General features: G+C 40.7%; 1 protein-coding gene across 7 annotated transcripts in view; it reads right to left on the bottom strand.

The window, feature by feature from the left end:
* Nucleotides 1-18,300, bottom strand: part of pde4d (phosphodiesterase 4D, cAMP-specific) — a 200,669-nt gene that overhangs the window by 38,997 nt on the left and 143,372 nt on the right. Inside the window, exon 1 of one of the 7 annotated variants that reach the window (XM_047155698.2) lies at nucleotides 11,202-11,444. The exons of 5 other annotated variants lie outside the window; for them this stretch is intronic. In XM_047155698.2, coding sequence (XP_047011654.1) covers nucleotides 11,202-11,326 — 125 coding nt within the window. In that variant the 5' untranslated portion in view covers nucleotides 11,327-11,444. Of the gene's footprint in view, nucleotides 1-593; nucleotides 1,385-11,201; nucleotides 11,445-18,300 lie in introns of those variants that run through there. One more of the 7 variants, XM_017467929.3, reaches the window with a different exon arrangement.

Genomic DNA, 18,300 nt, shown 5'->3' with positions numbered 1-18,300 from the left:
AAGATAAGGAACAAGATGGGGCAGGAGAAAAGAGGCCGAGCTATCTGCCCTCCAACATGTAAACAGCGCTCGGCAGTCTCAGTGTGCTAACACAGAAACATCTCACACACCGGGAGTGATGACAAAAACACAGCGCAGACCACCGCTGAACCCACAACACGCATAAAACATCAGGAGCAGCCGAGCACTTAACCGCAATTAACCGCATGGCACAGAGTTAATTAACTAGAGAGCGAATTGACTGTTAATTCCACAGTTTGCCTATAAAACTAGCAAATATGACACTCGACACTCAGGAAGCAGCCAAAAGGCAGTGTGTGTGAGAGAGTGTGACAGTGAGATAGAGCATGTGAGAGCAAGGGGGGGCCTGACAATGCCAGGAATGTGAGGATAAATCTCAGGAAAAAGGTATATGTTTCGGTATAAGGAATGAAACCAGAGGAAAAAGGCAGTTAGAACACGAGGATATTTAGACAGCTGGTTAAAGGAGCGTGGAGCTAAGAAAAGGGCAAGAAGCAACATGCTGAGACAGCAGAGGGAGAAATAATCCATTAGCAAGGCAAAAAGCACCTAACGTCAAGCAAAAGGTTTACCCTTCTGTGCATTTCAGTGAGCTGGTGGAGCGCGAACGGGGCTTCATAACAATACTCATGGTGGCTGAACGTCTCCGGTCGCACCGTCTCTAAAGCAAACGCGGCGTGTGGGGCCGTCTTCACGTGTTTCCAACTCGCTGCACTCCCACACGCTCCTCTGTTCACACACACTCCGACCTACCACCCTCTCCTCATTGAAGTACTGTGTTTTCTCTCCGCCCCGTGTTACTACTGTGTGTGAGAACCTGTCCAATCTGCTCTCACGCCCTCCCTCCAACTCTCTCTTTCCCAACTCTCCTGTCCTTCCTTCAGTCTGTCTCTCTCCCACCTCCAGTCTCTCTCTCCTGCCCTTCCTTTAGTCTGTCTTTCTCCAGCCTCGGGTCTCTCACTCTCTCTCTCTCTCACTCGCGCTTCTGCCTTATTCCTTCTGTCTGTCTCTCTACCACCTCGGGTCTCTCTCTCCTGCCCTTCCTTCTCTCGGTCTCTCTCCAACCTCCGGTCTCTCTCTCCTGCCCTTCCTTCAGTCTGTTTCTCTCCCACCTCCAGTCTCTCTCTCCTGCCCTTCCTTCAGTCTGTTTCTCCCCCTTTCTCTCTCATTCCTGCCTTATTCCTTCTGTCTGTCTCTCTCCCACCTCCAGTCTCTCTCTTTCACTCCTGCCTTATTCCTTCCTTCTGTCTGTCACTCTCCTCAACCCTTCCTCCTGTCTCTCTCTCTCCCACTTCAGGTCTTTCTTACTCATTCCTGCCCTTCCTTCTGTCTTTCTCTCTCCCACCTCCAGGCTTTCTCTCCCGCCCTTCCTTCCGTCTCTCTCTCCCACCTCCGGTCTCTCTCACTCTCTCCCACCCTTCCTCCTGCCCTTCCTTCTGTCTTTCTCCCTCGGTCTCCCAGAGGACTGCAGTGCAGACTGTTGTTCTGTGGTTGTAGTAATGCGCTGTAGTACCACAAGCAGGGCACGTGTGCAGCAGGACCCCTGAGCTCCTCTCGGGTGACAGAAATACAAGAAATTCCAGTAGAATAACTTAAAGAGCTGCAGCTACAACAGGGTCAGAAATGCAGCTCAAACTTTTGCAGTATTTGCTTTGAGCAGTGACAATTGCAAATACACAAACAACTAAACATTTCCAATCAATTCAAAACAGATTTCTTATTTGGATTTCTGGACAGTCTAGTTAAATCAGATTTGGTGATTTTTTCATACATATTTATGTCCATTCTTTTCTGACCAAAACAGCATGGACATAAACCAGCATTAAGGCATGATGTGACAACGGCAAAAAATGTATCTCTCCAGCTTTTGTAGCTGTTGACTTTACTGTAAACCATAATCCATTGTGAAACCTCAAGCTCGTATTTAGTTAACTTTAGCTCAGCACCATTCAGCATCTTTGTTACTATGAAAACCAGCAAAAGACGCAAGCAAATGCGAATACAGTCCAAACAAAGTGAATTTAATCACTAGTCATTTATGCTGTAAAAAGTAAGTTAACAAAAACACACTTATTATCAGTTACTAAGTTACTATTATCACCCTGAACTTGATTATTTTCCAATAACATCAATCCCAATGTGTTTTATTCCTCTTACACCACAGCAATTTCACAACGATCTCAATACTTCATTATTAAAATGTATTTCTATCTAATTATATCTACACTTACTGTTGTGGAACAGCAGCAAAACAAGTTCGTTCCTGTTACTATCTCTTACATTATAACAGCTATAAACAGTTGTTCCCTCCCACTTAGTTGTCATGTTACTGAGAAAGCACAAACATTGAGGAATGGAAAACTGTTCAAACGGACACTGGAGGCTCCTCCATAAATGTTAAATAAACACCTCCATAAACAATTGCACAGGTTTTTCAAATCTGTTATTTGGCATGCCTGCCATACAAGTCCCTGTGTGAGCTGTGACTACAGAAAACAACAATATATTCTATTATTATATTCTATTGAACTATTATCAGGGCTGCTGTTATAGAAAACTATACAACACCATCTGACCAATTCAGCAGTGCTGTGGTATAATGGTATTGAAGAAATAATTCCGATTTGCCCTGCTGTGTAAACAAAGCCTCTGATTGAAGGCGTACATAATTAATCTCTTGTCTAAACATGACACAAACCTGATTTTTTCTTTAAATCAGATTAACCCTGTGTTGTATAAATAAAGATTATTGTTGTAATTATCCTGTGTTAGCAGCATGTCAACTGTAAAAAATTTCAATTGTAACTGTCAATACAAGTTTATTGGTTTTAATATACATATATATCGAGCATGTGGTATTTGTGGAGTCATTTCAGTTAAGTTCAGTAAGTCTTAACTAGTAAGTCATTTCAGTAAGTCTGTTCATGGTAATGACAGATGCAAACACAACACAAGATCAAGGACAAAAAACCCCCCCCAAAACCTGAAAATCTGAATTAAGCAATAATGTGTGTAATGCGAATACAGCATGAAAAATGATCACACAGATACACCACGGAGGGAAAAAAAGCAGACGATTTGTGTGTGTGTGATCGTTCGTTCATTTAATTTAAGTAAACGTTTTATCCTGGTCAGGATCCTGGTGGATCCGGAGTCTATCCTGGGAACACTGATCTTGGTCTTTAGTTGACTATTACTTCTTTTATGGTCCGATTTAAACCATAAAAACCATTGTGCCAGGCCCACACTGATGTGGGTGGAACAGCTCTAGATTTAAAATTTGCTACTGCTGTTGTGTTTCCAAAGATTGATCCAAAAGTTGAACCCATAAACCCCCTCTTAGAACAAGAATATAATGCAAAAGTATTATTTTAATGACTTCCTGTCTCATTTCTTACGAGCCAGTTTTATGAGTAGATGGTGATAATGTCACCGTAATAAACAAGCTACTTCTCACAACTGACTAAATGATTTCATTATGTTTATAAGAAAATCAGGAAAAAAAAAAGGAAAAAAAAAATCTCATGTCTGGTTACTAAAGGTCAGCAGAACAGATTTCCATTTTAACTGATTATTTCATTCTAATGTGCATAAGAACTCAAGTCCATCTGTCCTGCTGCATTTTTCTCCCTAAAAACAGGTGAAGCATCCACTTCATCGACTCCATCGACATCCAAATCTAACACTTCCACTCGATCCTGAAAAAAAACGGTGCTACTGTAGAACTATAATGTGCAGCTAAACGTACACTCCTGTTAGGCTGAAGTGAAAACCTGCAGCCATACTGACCCTGTTCAGATAAGACTGCACACCACTCTTTATACATTAAATGCTGTGTATGACCCAGAAAATTCCCACAATGCCAATAGGAATCTGCAAAACACTGTGAAATCAACAAACAGCTTTTAAAAAGCAACGATCTGAATGCTGCCATGTCATATTGCCCTCTTGTGTTTAAAAGAAGAAATAGCTTCCCAACAACAAAGCATGACATTGTAAAGGAAAAGGAATATATATATTTAAAAAAAAAAAAAAAAACCACTCAAAACTTAAAATCCTTTAGGAAAATTCTCAAAGGATTTGACTTAGACTCCGACATTTGCAAGTATGAAGCCTTTATTTTGTATCAATTTTTTTGTGCTTTCAAATTCCATACATAAATCTCCTCACAGAGAATTCAACTCAAATACCTGTTTGACAAACAGACACACAAACATATATACTGCGGTATGTAAACGGGTGACATAGGCAGACGTACCTGTGAGACTTAAAGTAGCGTTTCCTCTTCTTGCCTTTAGGAGAGCTCATATTTAGAGCTAGTTGCCATCAGGCTAGCAGAGACAGACTGCCTGAGCTTCTGTTACCTGCACTGCACTGAAATCCTCTGACTTAACTCCATGTTTGTGTGACAGAGCCATGCACGTCACTATCCCCTGACCTCTCTCTCTATAATCCCATCAAATCCCAGTGTCCTTATTTGGTCTAGCCTAGTCTAAGAACAGTGTGGGCTTTCCCATCTCAACTCTTACATCAACACATTGAATAAGCAGCAGGAAGAGTGAACAGTCCCTATCCTGACTGCACTTGCTTTTTGTTCCAAAGTGACACTGTATGACTATGATCTCCATGTACAGCACATGCATCATTAACAGTTGGGTACGTGGTTGAAAATACATCAGAATTAAAAGACTCCCGAATCAAGGGCACTGAAAATTGAAAAGCCTTTATAATCTACAGCTGATTTCATTTGTGTCTGGTGCGGAAAAAGGATCTCTAGACTAATACAAATCAATAGAATGGACATTATGATATAAAACGGTGAACAGTGGTGTAACGTAATTAAAGGTAGAGATGTTGAGAAGATCCAGAGCGGCTCAGGCCAGGATAAAGTGATTACTAATGATGAATGAATGAGCTGTAGTGTTTAAAAATAAGGGTGGGGGAAATGACAAACGCTTCATGGAGCGATATTTGAAGACATTTCTATAATGCACGATATTATGATATGTAGGTTTGCTAACAAACTACCAGAAAGATTGCAGTGATGCATTTAAAAAAAACAACAAACAACTGAAAAACTGCAGTCGGGGTCGTAAGTTTACAGACGCCTTGTAGAATCTGCAACGTGTTAAGAGTTAAATAATAATAATAATAAAAGGGATCATAAAAGATTGCATTTTGTTGTTTATTTAGTGTGGCCCTGAATAAGCGATTTCACATAACAGATGTTTAAATATAATCCACATGTACGATAATAACTGAATTTACACAAACTAATCAGTTCAAAAGTTTACATACTCTTGATTCTTAATACTGCGTGCTGTTACCTGGATGATCAACGACTGTGTTTATGTGTTGTCAGAGTTGTTCACGAGTCCCTTGTTTGTCCTGCGCAGTTAAACTGCCCACTGTTTTTCAGAAAAATCCTCCAGGTCCTGCACATTCTTCATTTTTCCAGCATATTCTACATATTTGACCCCTTTCCAACAGTGACTATATGATGTTGAGATCCATCTTTTCATACCGAGGGACTCTTACACAACTATTATAAAAGGTGCAAACGTTCACTGATGCTCGAGAAGGCAACACGATACATTAAGAGATGTACACAAGACGCTCATTGTAAATTGTTCTTATTTTGTTTAAAGATCTGACTTTCTCCACTTAGTACTGCCCTTCAGAAGCTACATAAGATATGCGCATTTTCCCCATTTAATAAGAACAACTGTATAACGTAGCTGAAAAAAGAAAACAGTTTGGAAAACCTGCCTTTCGGTCCAGAACGTTTGTTTGTATTTGAATTGGCCTCGTGTCAGTCATATTATAGACGAAGTTGCATGTTTATAGAGTTGTAACCTGGCTTTAAGCGGTTGAATGTCCAAGTGATGCCATGACGGTCCTTGCTAATGCTAACTCTAGTTAGCATGCGAATTCTATTTGACCTCTAGTGGAACTCTTACCTACTGCACCTTTAACATTTGACCATTTTAAATATTCAGTACAAACTTTCAACATTAAATCAGCTCTTTAAATGAGTTTGTAATTGTTATTTTAAAAATACAGTATTTGTGACCCTATTTATCGCAACATGAATATTATACAGTCATATTACCCTGCCCTAGTTGATCAGCTATGATGCTTTATACCGTGAGAACGTGTTTCAATTACTAAACCTCCTATTTATCATTTACGATTTGTACCACACGGCTGCTGAATTCTTGAATTAGAACTTGGGGAGTAATTTTCAGTAGTGCCAGCTGTGACATTTAAAAAAAAAAATGTTTTGAGAAGGTAATCATCAGCATTAGAGTTATCACTGATGTTACCCAGCTAGCTTGTTGCAAATGTTGCTATTCTGGGCTGTTGTTGCTCTGCTGCAATTTCTGCAATTTGCTGTGCTGCATGAATGTTTCAAGTTCACCACAGCATAAAATACAACCAGTAGCCACTCAGGCCCATATTACTGTAAAAATGCGGTTAAAGTAACTTTTTATGAGCTTTACGCGATCTGATGGAGCATAGTCTGAAAGAGACGTCCATGTTTTTTTTCCCTCACTTCGCACATCGAACATGCTGAGGTGGGAAATGACATCATTGCAACTTGCAAATTACCCACAAACACAGCACATTTAGAATGATATATTTGCAATGTATGACTGGTACAAGGGTCAGAAGGCCAGCGCACGGCAACAGAAGCAGAAAAACTGACTACCACTACACTACATGGTAGTTTTCCTGACGTGCTCATCAACCAGAACCAGGTACCAGGCAAATGACTCGCTGCCTGATCTAATGTTCCTGGTGGATTAGAATATGAAACAGGAGCCGGAGCTGAAAAGTGAAAAAGAGACGCTTCAATCAGCGTAAAGGTTAGACAGGGACCTGGTTTATCAGGACACCGTGTTCACCTCTGGAAGATACTTGTTGAACCTGTGTGAGCTTGAACCAAGCCATTAAACTGGGATTAGCGCAGGTACAGTACAGATAGTACAGAACTGAACTGCACTCATACGACCCCAGGAGAAGACAACTAAAGCTACTTTAGTCTCACCAGCAGAATGCAGGTATATTCCTCCCAGTGATTTGACTCATGGATTTCCACCTCACTTCGGGGGAAAAAATAAAGCCCACAAATAAGAAAAAAAAGAGGAAAAAAAAGAAAAAAAAAAGAGAGCTGTACATTTCCAACACTGTATCTTCCTAGCTAGGAGTGGTTCTCTCCCATAATCAAATAGATGTGCATCTCATCATTTTCATACTTCTTTCTTTCCCCATTAACTAGCAGTGTGTCTATGGAGAACATGAAGGCCTGACCATTAAGCTGCAGGACCTACTTACATAACGGGATACGCTTCTTCATACTGACCACTGATTATTAACTAGTAAATTAAAACCCTTACTATACACATTTTCTTTTAAAAGCTCTTCAAATATTCTTTAATTCGTAACAATTTACACGTGATAGCAAAACAGAAGATTATCTATTTTGCCACTGTTGTTTTTACGCAATCCGGTTTCAAAATGAAGACATTGGAACTTCAGCCATTACAAACTGGCACAACCGGAGTCACATTATGGTAATTGTGAAAATACTCAGCATTAAAATAAAGCAGTAGGATAATAATAATTCTGAGGTAACTGCACCCACAAACGTATTTGACTGACAGAAGATTATATGACTGCCGTCAGCCTAATAAAAGAATTTCACACACTGCGTCCTGCACTGCGCATTACTTTGAGAAATAATATAGTATATAGTGGTATTCAAACTGTGGGGTGGGCGTGCAACGGAACACAGATTATTACTCGTAGAGGCTTTTAAATATATAAAATAGGCGTATTGATGAGATAGATCAGCATCTATCCAGGGTGTATTCCTGCCTCATGACCAGTATTCCTGGGATTAGGTGCCGGATCCATTGCGACGCTGACCAGGATAAACCAGTTACTGAAGATGAATGAATGGAAATGGACTTACGCAGCGTTATTTCTGCATTTACTAGAGATGCAGGTAACAGTTGGAAAGCACATGCACAACAGATCTGTTACAGTCATGAAGAAATTTCTGTTAGCAAGTGTTGGAAAGTGAAAAACACATTCCGTTCAGAAACAACGAGAACAACTAAAATATTTGTAAAAAATATGGATCTATATGAGTTTTTGTTGAGAGAGATTTGCCCTTAAGTATATGCATTATGGTTCATGTATATACAGTATATTTTGTATTATATACATTAAGTGGTGCAAAAATGGGGGTCTGCCCTGTGGCACAGTGGACAGCTATACCACCTCACAGCTTCCATGTTCAATCTGGAGCTCGGGTTACTGTGTGGACTTTTAGAAGTTTCTCCCCAGATCTGTGTGGGTTTTCTCCTGATTCATTCCACCTCCCAGCATGCTGGTTTATCGTCTGGTTCTGCTACACAACCCCTAGATGCTAATGAGTGTGTGGATATGTGTGTGCATGGTGCTCTGCGATGGACCAGGGTGTGTTCCTGCCTCACGGCCGGTCTTCCCCTTGATAGGCTCCGGGTTCAGCGTGACCCTGACCAGGATAAAGCGGTTACTAAAAAAAAAAGAAGGTTTGAATATCACTGGTATAGAGTGCCGCAAAAAATGATTTATTTCTGTAGGCTAACCCGGAAGTTAGCATCACCCTGGTTCCCTCGACAACAGGAGTTTTCCATTGGCTTTTGGATTATTGCAGAAAATATGCTCTGTGACCAACAACGGTTTATGATTCTTACACGTTTTTTCATCAACGTCATCTTCACAAATGAATTTTGAAACTTAAATACATTCGCCAGAAGTAAAAAGCTAAAGTTAAAAGAGGCTATAAACGAACTATACCACGGTCGCAATTGGAAAATACTATAAATTGATAAATCTACAATTTGGAAAGTTTGAGTTGGAATAGTTTGCAAGAGTGCGAGTTTAAACACAACGAGGCTGTAGTAGATGAGTTTTCCTGTTCGGCGTGATGACGTTTAATGTCCCTGGTAACCTCTGTAGTCCCATTTAGCCACTTGTTAGCAACCTCCTTTTTCAAGACACGTAAAAGCTTAACAAAATCCTGAGTGGGGTATTACTGATGTATTTTATATCGTAGAATAAAACGTGAACATATCCTGAGCTTGTGTAAACCGCAGACAGACATTTAACCAAAAACCCATTGACTTCGGGACGTTGGAACAGGAAGTACTAAAATGGTACACCAGGTAATTCCTTGCATTGTAAGACTACAATTCCTGTTGTCAGTTTGCCCATTCACACCCCCCACCCTTCAGAAATTGTGAATAGAGGTTCTCTAGCTCCAGCTCTAGTCAGTACAGCGAGAAAACAAGGGGCCAGAGCTCAGTACGGCTGGGAATGAATAATAAGGCATAACTGTGTCAGATCAGGAATTATCATCAGCGCTACAAAGCCACTGAATAACCAACAGAAGCGGAATGAAGGAGTAAAAAAGTGCACGCTGACACGGAGTCACCTCTTTGCCTTATTCCTTCACACTTGTCTACACATTGTCCCTACATCAACCCCAATTACAGTGATCTCTCACCTGCCTTACCTCTGACATTTCCAAAAAAAAACAAAACACACTCTCACAGCACCCACGGTGTTCGCTCATCCCAGCCTCGACCTGAAAACAACTCATTCACATTCATGTAGACTCATAAATGAAATGCATTATACTGGCGATTGTGTTACAGAGGAGGATTTGAAATAACCATGAACATATGGTATATTGCGCAGCGCTGATGAATAAAAACACGGCGATCGTGCAATAAGCTTAAAAATCACACTCTTGCATCAAGGATGGAGATTTTACAATCGGGCCTGTATCATAAATAACTGCCGCTCTAATACTAGATTATTCCAGTGCTGTGTCATGTCTACTTCCTAACACCTTAAGCACAAAGACATTCGAATTCATTTTCTCCCCTGCAAAAAAAAAAAAAAGGCATATCATATGCATATCACTATTATTAATCCAACACAACAAAAAATGTAAGTTCTAATCACTTAAGTAAAGTAACACCGAGTCATCCCTGACTTTACATTACAAAGAGCAGATGGTGTACATTAGTAACGTATGGCTTATCTTCATACTGCGTATACGTCCTGCTCATATCTGTGTGACGGCGCAATACATGCTCGCTTTCATTACAGACTAATAGCTACCAGTTTTCTATTATTGATTACAGAACCAACAGGAGCTACGCTGGATATATGTGATGAGAAAAACGTCCACCGTGTGCGCCATACGATTCCACAAGTAACGTGTGGTCAGAATTACGCACCTACTCAGTCGTCTGTCAAAACTCAAACAAATAAAGCTACCAGATTCAAATTAATCCACTGAAAAATAGCCCAATAACTGGACTGGTAATGTGTGTATTTTAATAACAGTAGCACTGGATACATATCTGATAGATGTACTGTTGCCCAGCATTCAGTTGGACGTTGCTTTAGCACACACACGCGCGCACACGGTACGTCTTTCAGTGTGCCTTTCCAATATTGACCCATGCCTTTTTTTCCCATGCAAACAACAGAACAGCTTTTGAGACTACAGCGCTATTATAACACCACTATTGCACCAAACTCATGACCCACATTTAGAACTCTTTTATAAGGACAAGGTCCAATATTAGCAGAGCAAAAATGATTATTACCACTGAAGAGATGCTATTCAGCCCCTCGTGGGCAGCAGAGACAGAGATAAGGCGGTGTTGAGTGAGGCAGGGCTGGAAAAGCGCTCCTGGAAATCAATACCACCACAAGCACTTTATTTAAACTGGGATCTGAGAACGATTATTGACAATTCCGTGGCATGTGAGGAAAACCGACACCGTCTCTCGTTTCAATTAACGTGCCGTCTCTAGCAGATCAAAGCGGGTCTTAAATCAGCGGACCGGGAAGCCGAGCTTCCAGCTGAGAGGTCCGATATATCCACCTCGTGAAGAAAACACCAGAACGCCAGGCAAAGCTTACACAGCAACGATACCAGAAAACTGGACATTTGGAAAATCCAAAAGTCCACACGAAGTTCTACAGGATGCAAATGAACCCTCAGATACATACGACGTGCTACTAAAAACCCCCAGAGTAAAGCAGTGAGCTGTAATTTATCGCTGCAGCCACTCAGTGCCACTCTACTTTGCAGAAGTCATCTTTACCATCTTCTTCGGCCCTTGATGTCAATGGGCTTGTTAATGGCATATGGAGAGCCATTGATGCAGGCGCTGCGGTAGCGGGCGACCCTCTCCAGGGAACAGAGCTCCGAGCTCACCGGCAGACTCATCTCTGGCTGACGAGAGGACTGTGAGTGACGAACGACCAGACGGATACAGACTCGCAAGTGACAACGGCTCTGTCTCTTCCAGTCAGACTGGGGGTGGGAGAAAGAGCAGGAGAAAATACAGGTGGGTGGAGGGAAGGGATGGGTGTGTGTGTGTGTGTGTGTGTGTGTGTGTGTGTGAGTGAGAGAGAAAGCAGGATCAAGAGAGTCTATAAGAGAGTGTAGATGCCAAGTTTTAGCGCAGTAATAACAATTAGGGACTTAATGAAGAGATGGGAGCCAGTTTAAGGGCGTGTGTGGCCCTGCATGTGCATCTAGGTGTGTGTGCAACACTACTCCGGTTTCTTGGAACTCGACTTGATTTACAGCCATTTGTTAAAGGCTTTTATATCCCATGTCCTTGAGCCTAATAAGACAGGCGAGAGTGACGTACAAGGAGAACATTATCAATCCAGCGAGGCGATCCTGCTGCCACTTCAGGCAATTTAGCGTGCAAAAAGCAGTCCGGTGCCTTTTTGGCATCGAAAACATCGAATTATACATTCTGGATCATGATGGATTGTACATGAATTCATCGTGTCTTCAATAACGAGGATACATCAGAAGTGGGGTTTAATCTGAGCAGGGAAGAGCTCTTAATGAACACCACAGTGAGGCTTATGACTTCTATTAGCTCTATAGGCTCACGTTTTATGCGTGCCTTATCTAGACACCAGCATGGATAGACCTGAAGGCAGGACATGAGTTGATGCTCTTTTGGCCTCGGAATGTACCAGTGCTAGCGTGTAGGATAATTGGAACTTATATGACCTCTGGGCGGTTTACAGTGCAATGACGTGAACATGGCTCACTTCAGCACCATAGATTGTTGGTCGTGTCGGGTTCCTGTGTCAGTACTGGCATGTTTATGGATATTTCTCCTAAATATAATCTGACCACATCACCACAGCGGTCGAGTGATTATCTGATAAATACACTTTAAGAAAGAATGGTTCCATCGAACACTAAAGTATGGAAGCCTTTATAGCCATCTCGACTTTATTTTCTCACGATACAGACATAATAAAAAAGTCTATCTGAGAACTCATATGAACGTATATGAGTCTAAGTCTGAGCTTAAAGCGATTTGTTTACATTGAGTTCTTCGTCCCTTGAACTGGTTTAATAGCTCTTGATCTAACAACACTCTCTTTCACTAATTTCCTCCAGCTCTGTTGGCACTAACAGCTGCTAAAGCCATAACATTCATCTCTAGCTCTTTTCCGTAATAGAAGGCACAGGGTTTAGACATGCAGTCAGTATTCACGATACAATATCCGAGATGCCGAGTTAATAAAGCCTCTACTGAGCACAAGGTCATACTTTTACAAGGTGTGTGTATTTCTGAGTCCGCCTTGTTATCTTTATGAAAAGTCTGTATAATCAATAATCCATGAACATCCAACTGAATCCTGAGCTCATTTTCAGAGTCTTAAACTGGGTGTACCTGAACAATCCTAGCATTTTATCCAAAGCAACGTACAACTCGAGTGGAACGGGGCATTGCCCAGCTGAGCTTCTGTGGCAGTCTTCAGAATAAAACTTCTCAATGCTGATTTTATCATCACGCACATGTCACCTGGACAGCAGATGCACTTCTCTTCATTACCACAAGAGAGCAGTAGAGCAGTGCATCCCGACAGACCACACAGCAGACCTGAAACTACATTTCCAAAGCATCATCTACATCAGTTTATAGCAGACAGGGTCTATAATCTAACACCATGGTAAACAGAAATCTCAATAAAATTGCTCAAAACTGTAAATAGAAAACAGGCCACTGTTTGGATCTTTTCTTCTTAGATGCATTCTGTTATACTGCAATCAGGTTATTGCATTCTTTACGGACACCCACAGAGAAACACTCTCAACTGGTGACAGAGAGCTCTCCAGTGGAGACTCTTTAATGGGAGTGCCCATCATGCTCTGTGCCTGAGGCTCAGAGAGCCTTAATTACCTCTGCAGGGGGTCAGTCTGAGATGCTGGGACCACTTTCAGCCAGATCATATGCCGTTTTAAATTTCAAACGAACTGAGAATTAAAAGTAGAGCAGTTTCAGGATACGACGCCGCATTTTTACTGCATCTCAAATGGTGTAGTTCATACTGTAGGTATAATATGAAGAATATGTTTGCACGGGAAAACTCGACAAGGTATAGTACACTATCAGGAACGCGAGTCAAAGGAAAACCTTAAAACTGTGACAGAAATGAGAGAAACAGTCGCAAAAGTAAAAATGTACTACTGGTCCATTGTTCTCAATAGTCCCCTGGAGGAAACCCCTGAAGCACAGGGAGAACATGCAAACTCCGCGTAGACAGTGCGGAGGTGGGAATCGAACTCCCAATCCTAGTAACGCCAATATAGACACAAGCCTGATCAGTTCAGCTTGTAATCAAAACACTGACTGAAAATGTCACACAGTCGAACTGGAATCTTTAAACGATATTTTTCTCGCTTTTCACTTTTGGGGGTTGCTGAATTATAAAATTCAATAACTGGGTGGAATAACTGATTCAGCAAAGTCTGTAGTCTTCAGAACTATATATATATATATATATATATATATATATATATATATATATATATATATATATATATATAGTAGAAAATGTCAAACTTCACTATGGGAATAGTTTTTCCAGGCAGTGTGGATGCAAATTAGGAACAAAAAAGTTTTTTGTTTTTTTAGCCTGCTGTTGTGGTGCAGGCTAGTGGCCTAAGGTTATACAGGCCGAGGATACAGTGAGTTCTCATTTCTCTTCAAGATTACGTTCTTATAAGTATGTCATTGTAATTGCATACAACAATGCTTGATATTTAGCTAATTTCTTGGATAATATCAGCAGTGACCCTGTCCAGGGTGTACCCCGCCTCGTGCCCAATGCTCCCTGGGATAGGCTCCAGGTTTCCCCGTGACCCTGAAAAGGATTAAGCGGTATAGAAGATGGATGGATGGATGGATATCAGCAGTGGGGCTCCAGGACCCCATTGTACAATATCTCATCACAACAGTCCTCTGTACAGGAGCTGTTTCAGCTCCACCTGACTGCCCTTCATCAGGCATCACAGCAATAATAATAATAATAAAAAAGCTACAACCAGAGATCACACAACCAATAAAATGCTTACAGGACACCGAATCATTTAGATAATGTGTTTAGTAAATGCCTGCATAGCTGGTATCTCTACTTTTCTTTTCCCTGTTAGCCATTGTGAGGTTGAATTTATCCCTGAACAATTTAGTAGTACAACTGAATGGAAATGCACAGAAATTCTGTTATTGTTTTTTGGCTGAAAGGATTTTTTTTTTTTAAATGAGTGAAAACGTGACCCAAAAGACGTTTCGATACACAATCAGAAAATACGACTTCCCTGCCAACATGCAAACCACATACTGTATAATAGTTTTACTTTTAAGGTTGAGTATTTTATTTGTCAGTTTAGAGTTGAAATGTGGCATTTTCAATAATCATTTGATTAGCATGTAGTTTTCCAGTTAATAAATGCCTTTAGTTAAACACTTTTCAATTTTCCAAAGCACAAAAAGCAAATCTACATTATTGTGATTAATTGGTGCCACATTTTCACAGAGAAATGACCTCAATACTATCAAGACTCTTCATGCTAAATTAATTAAACACGGCTATGCCGCATATTACCCAAGTAATAATCACCTGTACTGTATTTATTTATTTTTAGCAAAAAATAGCACGATTGAATGAAAAAGCTGCGTTGTCCAGCACATAAACATGGCAATGCAATCAAATCTGCTCTACGCTGAACACAGACTGAATAGTAATATGAAATCTGATATCTACTATTCAGGCTGGAGTAGAAACGGACGCCCTGCGGAGATAATTGATGCTATCAAAGCTCCGAGCACAATGCATTGTGGGCAATGTTTTAGACAACATTCTATACAGCCACTCTTTTTTGTCACCACTAGAGAGCAATCTACCACCAGCTGAGAGTGTTTCTCTGTGGGTGTTCGTGAAGATGGGAGAAAATACGATCAATTGTAATATCCGGACTCCGGCATAAGAGAACGCATGCGCTGAAATCCAAGAACAAAACAATGGCTTGTTTTCCAGATCTAGAAAATGTTTTCTGACACTCCTATGTCGTTATATAGGGCATGCGTAAGGATTATTCCAGAGCGATGTTGAATTCTCAAATCAGAAGGTGTTGATTCATTTCCTATAACTGCACGACTCACAGAAGGCTCGAACATAAACGAAAGCTTTATATTAATGCACTCATTCTAATACTTTATTGTTTCTATAGCAACTGCCCACTCATAGGTTGGACACTCCACATAATCCAAGTCTAATAATATACAGATACAAGCAAAAAACAATGTGTTGTTAGTAACAAACAAATATGTATAATCATTGATATAGTTAAGCTTTCTGTTAATGGAAGGAGTCTCCAGTGTCGGTGTCAGTTGTCATCAACTTCAAGGGAGAGAAGAAAAAAGGCTGGTGAGGGAACGACTGTTTATAGCTCTTATAACATAAGAGTTAACAGGAACTCCCTTGTTCTATGGACATTACAGAAGATTAATTGGAAACAGAAAATTGTAATTGATGGCAATTTGGTATAAAGTGGTACATGAGGAATAACACACTCAGGGGCATGCGGCGATTGGAAAAAAATCCACTTTGATCCACCGCATGGTTTATTTTCCCATAACAGCCTGGTCTGTCACGTGTTATTCCTTGTGTAAAAGACAACGGGACTACGACACAACGTCCCTTTTTTATTCCTTTTACACCATGGAAATGTTTACAATGCCCCATCGTTTTTTATCCGTTTATAGTTACATTAATGTTGTGAAATGTCCGTAAAACAACTTGGTTCCTGTTATCCTGTATGCTGTGTTGGATAATAAACTCTTGCCTCTTCAATTTTTTTGAAGGCAATAAGACAAAGGAACCTGTTACGTCCTTAGACTTTCCCATGAGGGCAATACCTCTGACTGGTGGCTTGGTGCTGACACCGGAGACTCCGTCGAAAAACGTTAAATAAATTCCTTACACAAACTCTATGTCAAAAATGACGTTTTCTCAAAGACCTTTTTTTGTTTGTTGCTATTATATGATGCGTCTGCTGTAGAATTTCCGGTGAATTAGCAGTTACTAGAGAAACGAGAACGTGCATGAATGTGAGCACTAATATTAACTTTCTGACCAATCAGAATCAAGAACTCAACAGTATTAACCGTAGCCTACTCGGTGTAGCTCAGTGTGAGAGCACTTGATCTGGTCTATCCTGCTCTAAAATGCTTTTGCTTGAAGATGAAGCGTATGGCGCGAGAGCTGGTTGAATTCATCCATCACTGATCAGGAGTAGCCGGAGGAAAAGCGACAGGCAGTCTCACTGCTCCCACTAGGATGAGACGCTGGATGGCTTAGCTGCCTTACACAATACTCCTCTCACTCTCAATGCAAGATGCCCTAAAGGAGCCCTTAAGTCAGGTCATAAATAATATCTATCCTTTGGCCTGCTTCTTTGACTACTTTGGCTACAAAGCCCACTATCTACATCAGCACCATTCACCTCTTACAGCCCCACACACACACACACACACACACACACACGCACACACACCTGACAGATAAAGGTTAATATCAGCATTAATAATGCGGCATGATTAATTTGGTTATTTTTAAAGCCTTAAAGTCCAAACCCCAGGGCTCGGCACCAGGTGTGCACATTTTCAAGAACAGTCGCTGGCTTTATGCCAAAAGGTCTCTACTCGCAGTTCAGGCATTAATTACTCAGTCATAATAAACTCACTCTTTTTTTTTTTTTAGGACTCTTCAATTATACACTCCTGAGGATGATGTCTGGTGTGTGTAACATACATCTGACACCTCGCCAAGGATTCATCTGGATCTGATTACTCCCTTCTGTGTGTGTGTCTGTGTGTGTGTGTATATCTGTGTATGTGTCTGTGTGATCGTGTGTGTGTGTGTGTGTGTGTGTGTGTGTGTATCTGTGTGTGTATATGTGTGTGTATGTGTACCAGTGTGTATGTGTGTATGTGTGCCTATGCACCTGAGTGTCTGACTAATTCTCTGCTGGCCCATAGCATGTCAAACAGAGCAAAACAGTTCCCTGGACAGTGGTGCTTAGGATCCAATTAGTATAACAGAATGCACTGTCAGATCTGCTAGTGCACGCTCAAATACAGTAACCTCACTGCTGCAGTGTGTATAAAGCACACTTTAGTCTTATCTAGGAAGTAAAATGTGGCAATGCTTTCTTTGAAAGTCTCAACCCCAGCTATGGAGCATTTTATTTACACACTACACTACACATTTGGTACTGCACTGAAATGTACTGAAATGTTCAAGCTTTAACATTTATTACAGAGCTTTGGTTTGAAGCAGTAAGTGGAGAGAAAACAAGATAATGTCAGATGTTGTCAGTTAATGGCCATATTTATTGATGAAAAACACCAGACTAAATCTGGACTACGGACCTACAAGTACTCGGTGTTCTTTGTGTTAAGCAGGTTCATGTTCGTTCCAAATAAGGATGCATCAATACCATTTTATTTTATTTATTTATTCATTTATTTTTAAAGAGTACAAGTTCATGTTTTTTGGTACTCGTTGATAGCGAGACTCGTGCTGACATGAGCAACCTACTTGGTATTAAATCAAGGGCATCATGGAAGACTTTATTTCGCTCTGTTCATGTTGGTTCCTGCCGTGTACTGCTAGTAAATTCCTCATGCTCAGTTTTTAATAGCATTTAAACAACATATTTAACAAACAGCAAGCGTCAGAGTGCTCAGTTCTCGCTTAATGGAAGTGCTCTGTCACGTGCGACAGTTTCTCTATGTGCTCCATGTTACTGAATACCTTTGTTTGCATACAATTCACAACACCTTGCGCTCAATGTTAACGACTACAATCACTGATAAT

This window comes from Ictalurus punctatus, chromosome 5 (genome assembly GCF_001660625.3).
Source record: "Ictalurus punctatus breed USDA103 chromosome 5, Coco_2.0, whole genome shotgun sequence".
Classification (NCBI taxonomy): domain Eukaryota; kingdom Metazoa; phylum Chordata; class Actinopteri; order Siluriformes; family Ictaluridae; genus Ictalurus; species Ictalurus punctatus.
Note: the sequence above shows the minus strand (reverse complement) of the source record. Positions and strands in the feature narration are given on the sequence as shown.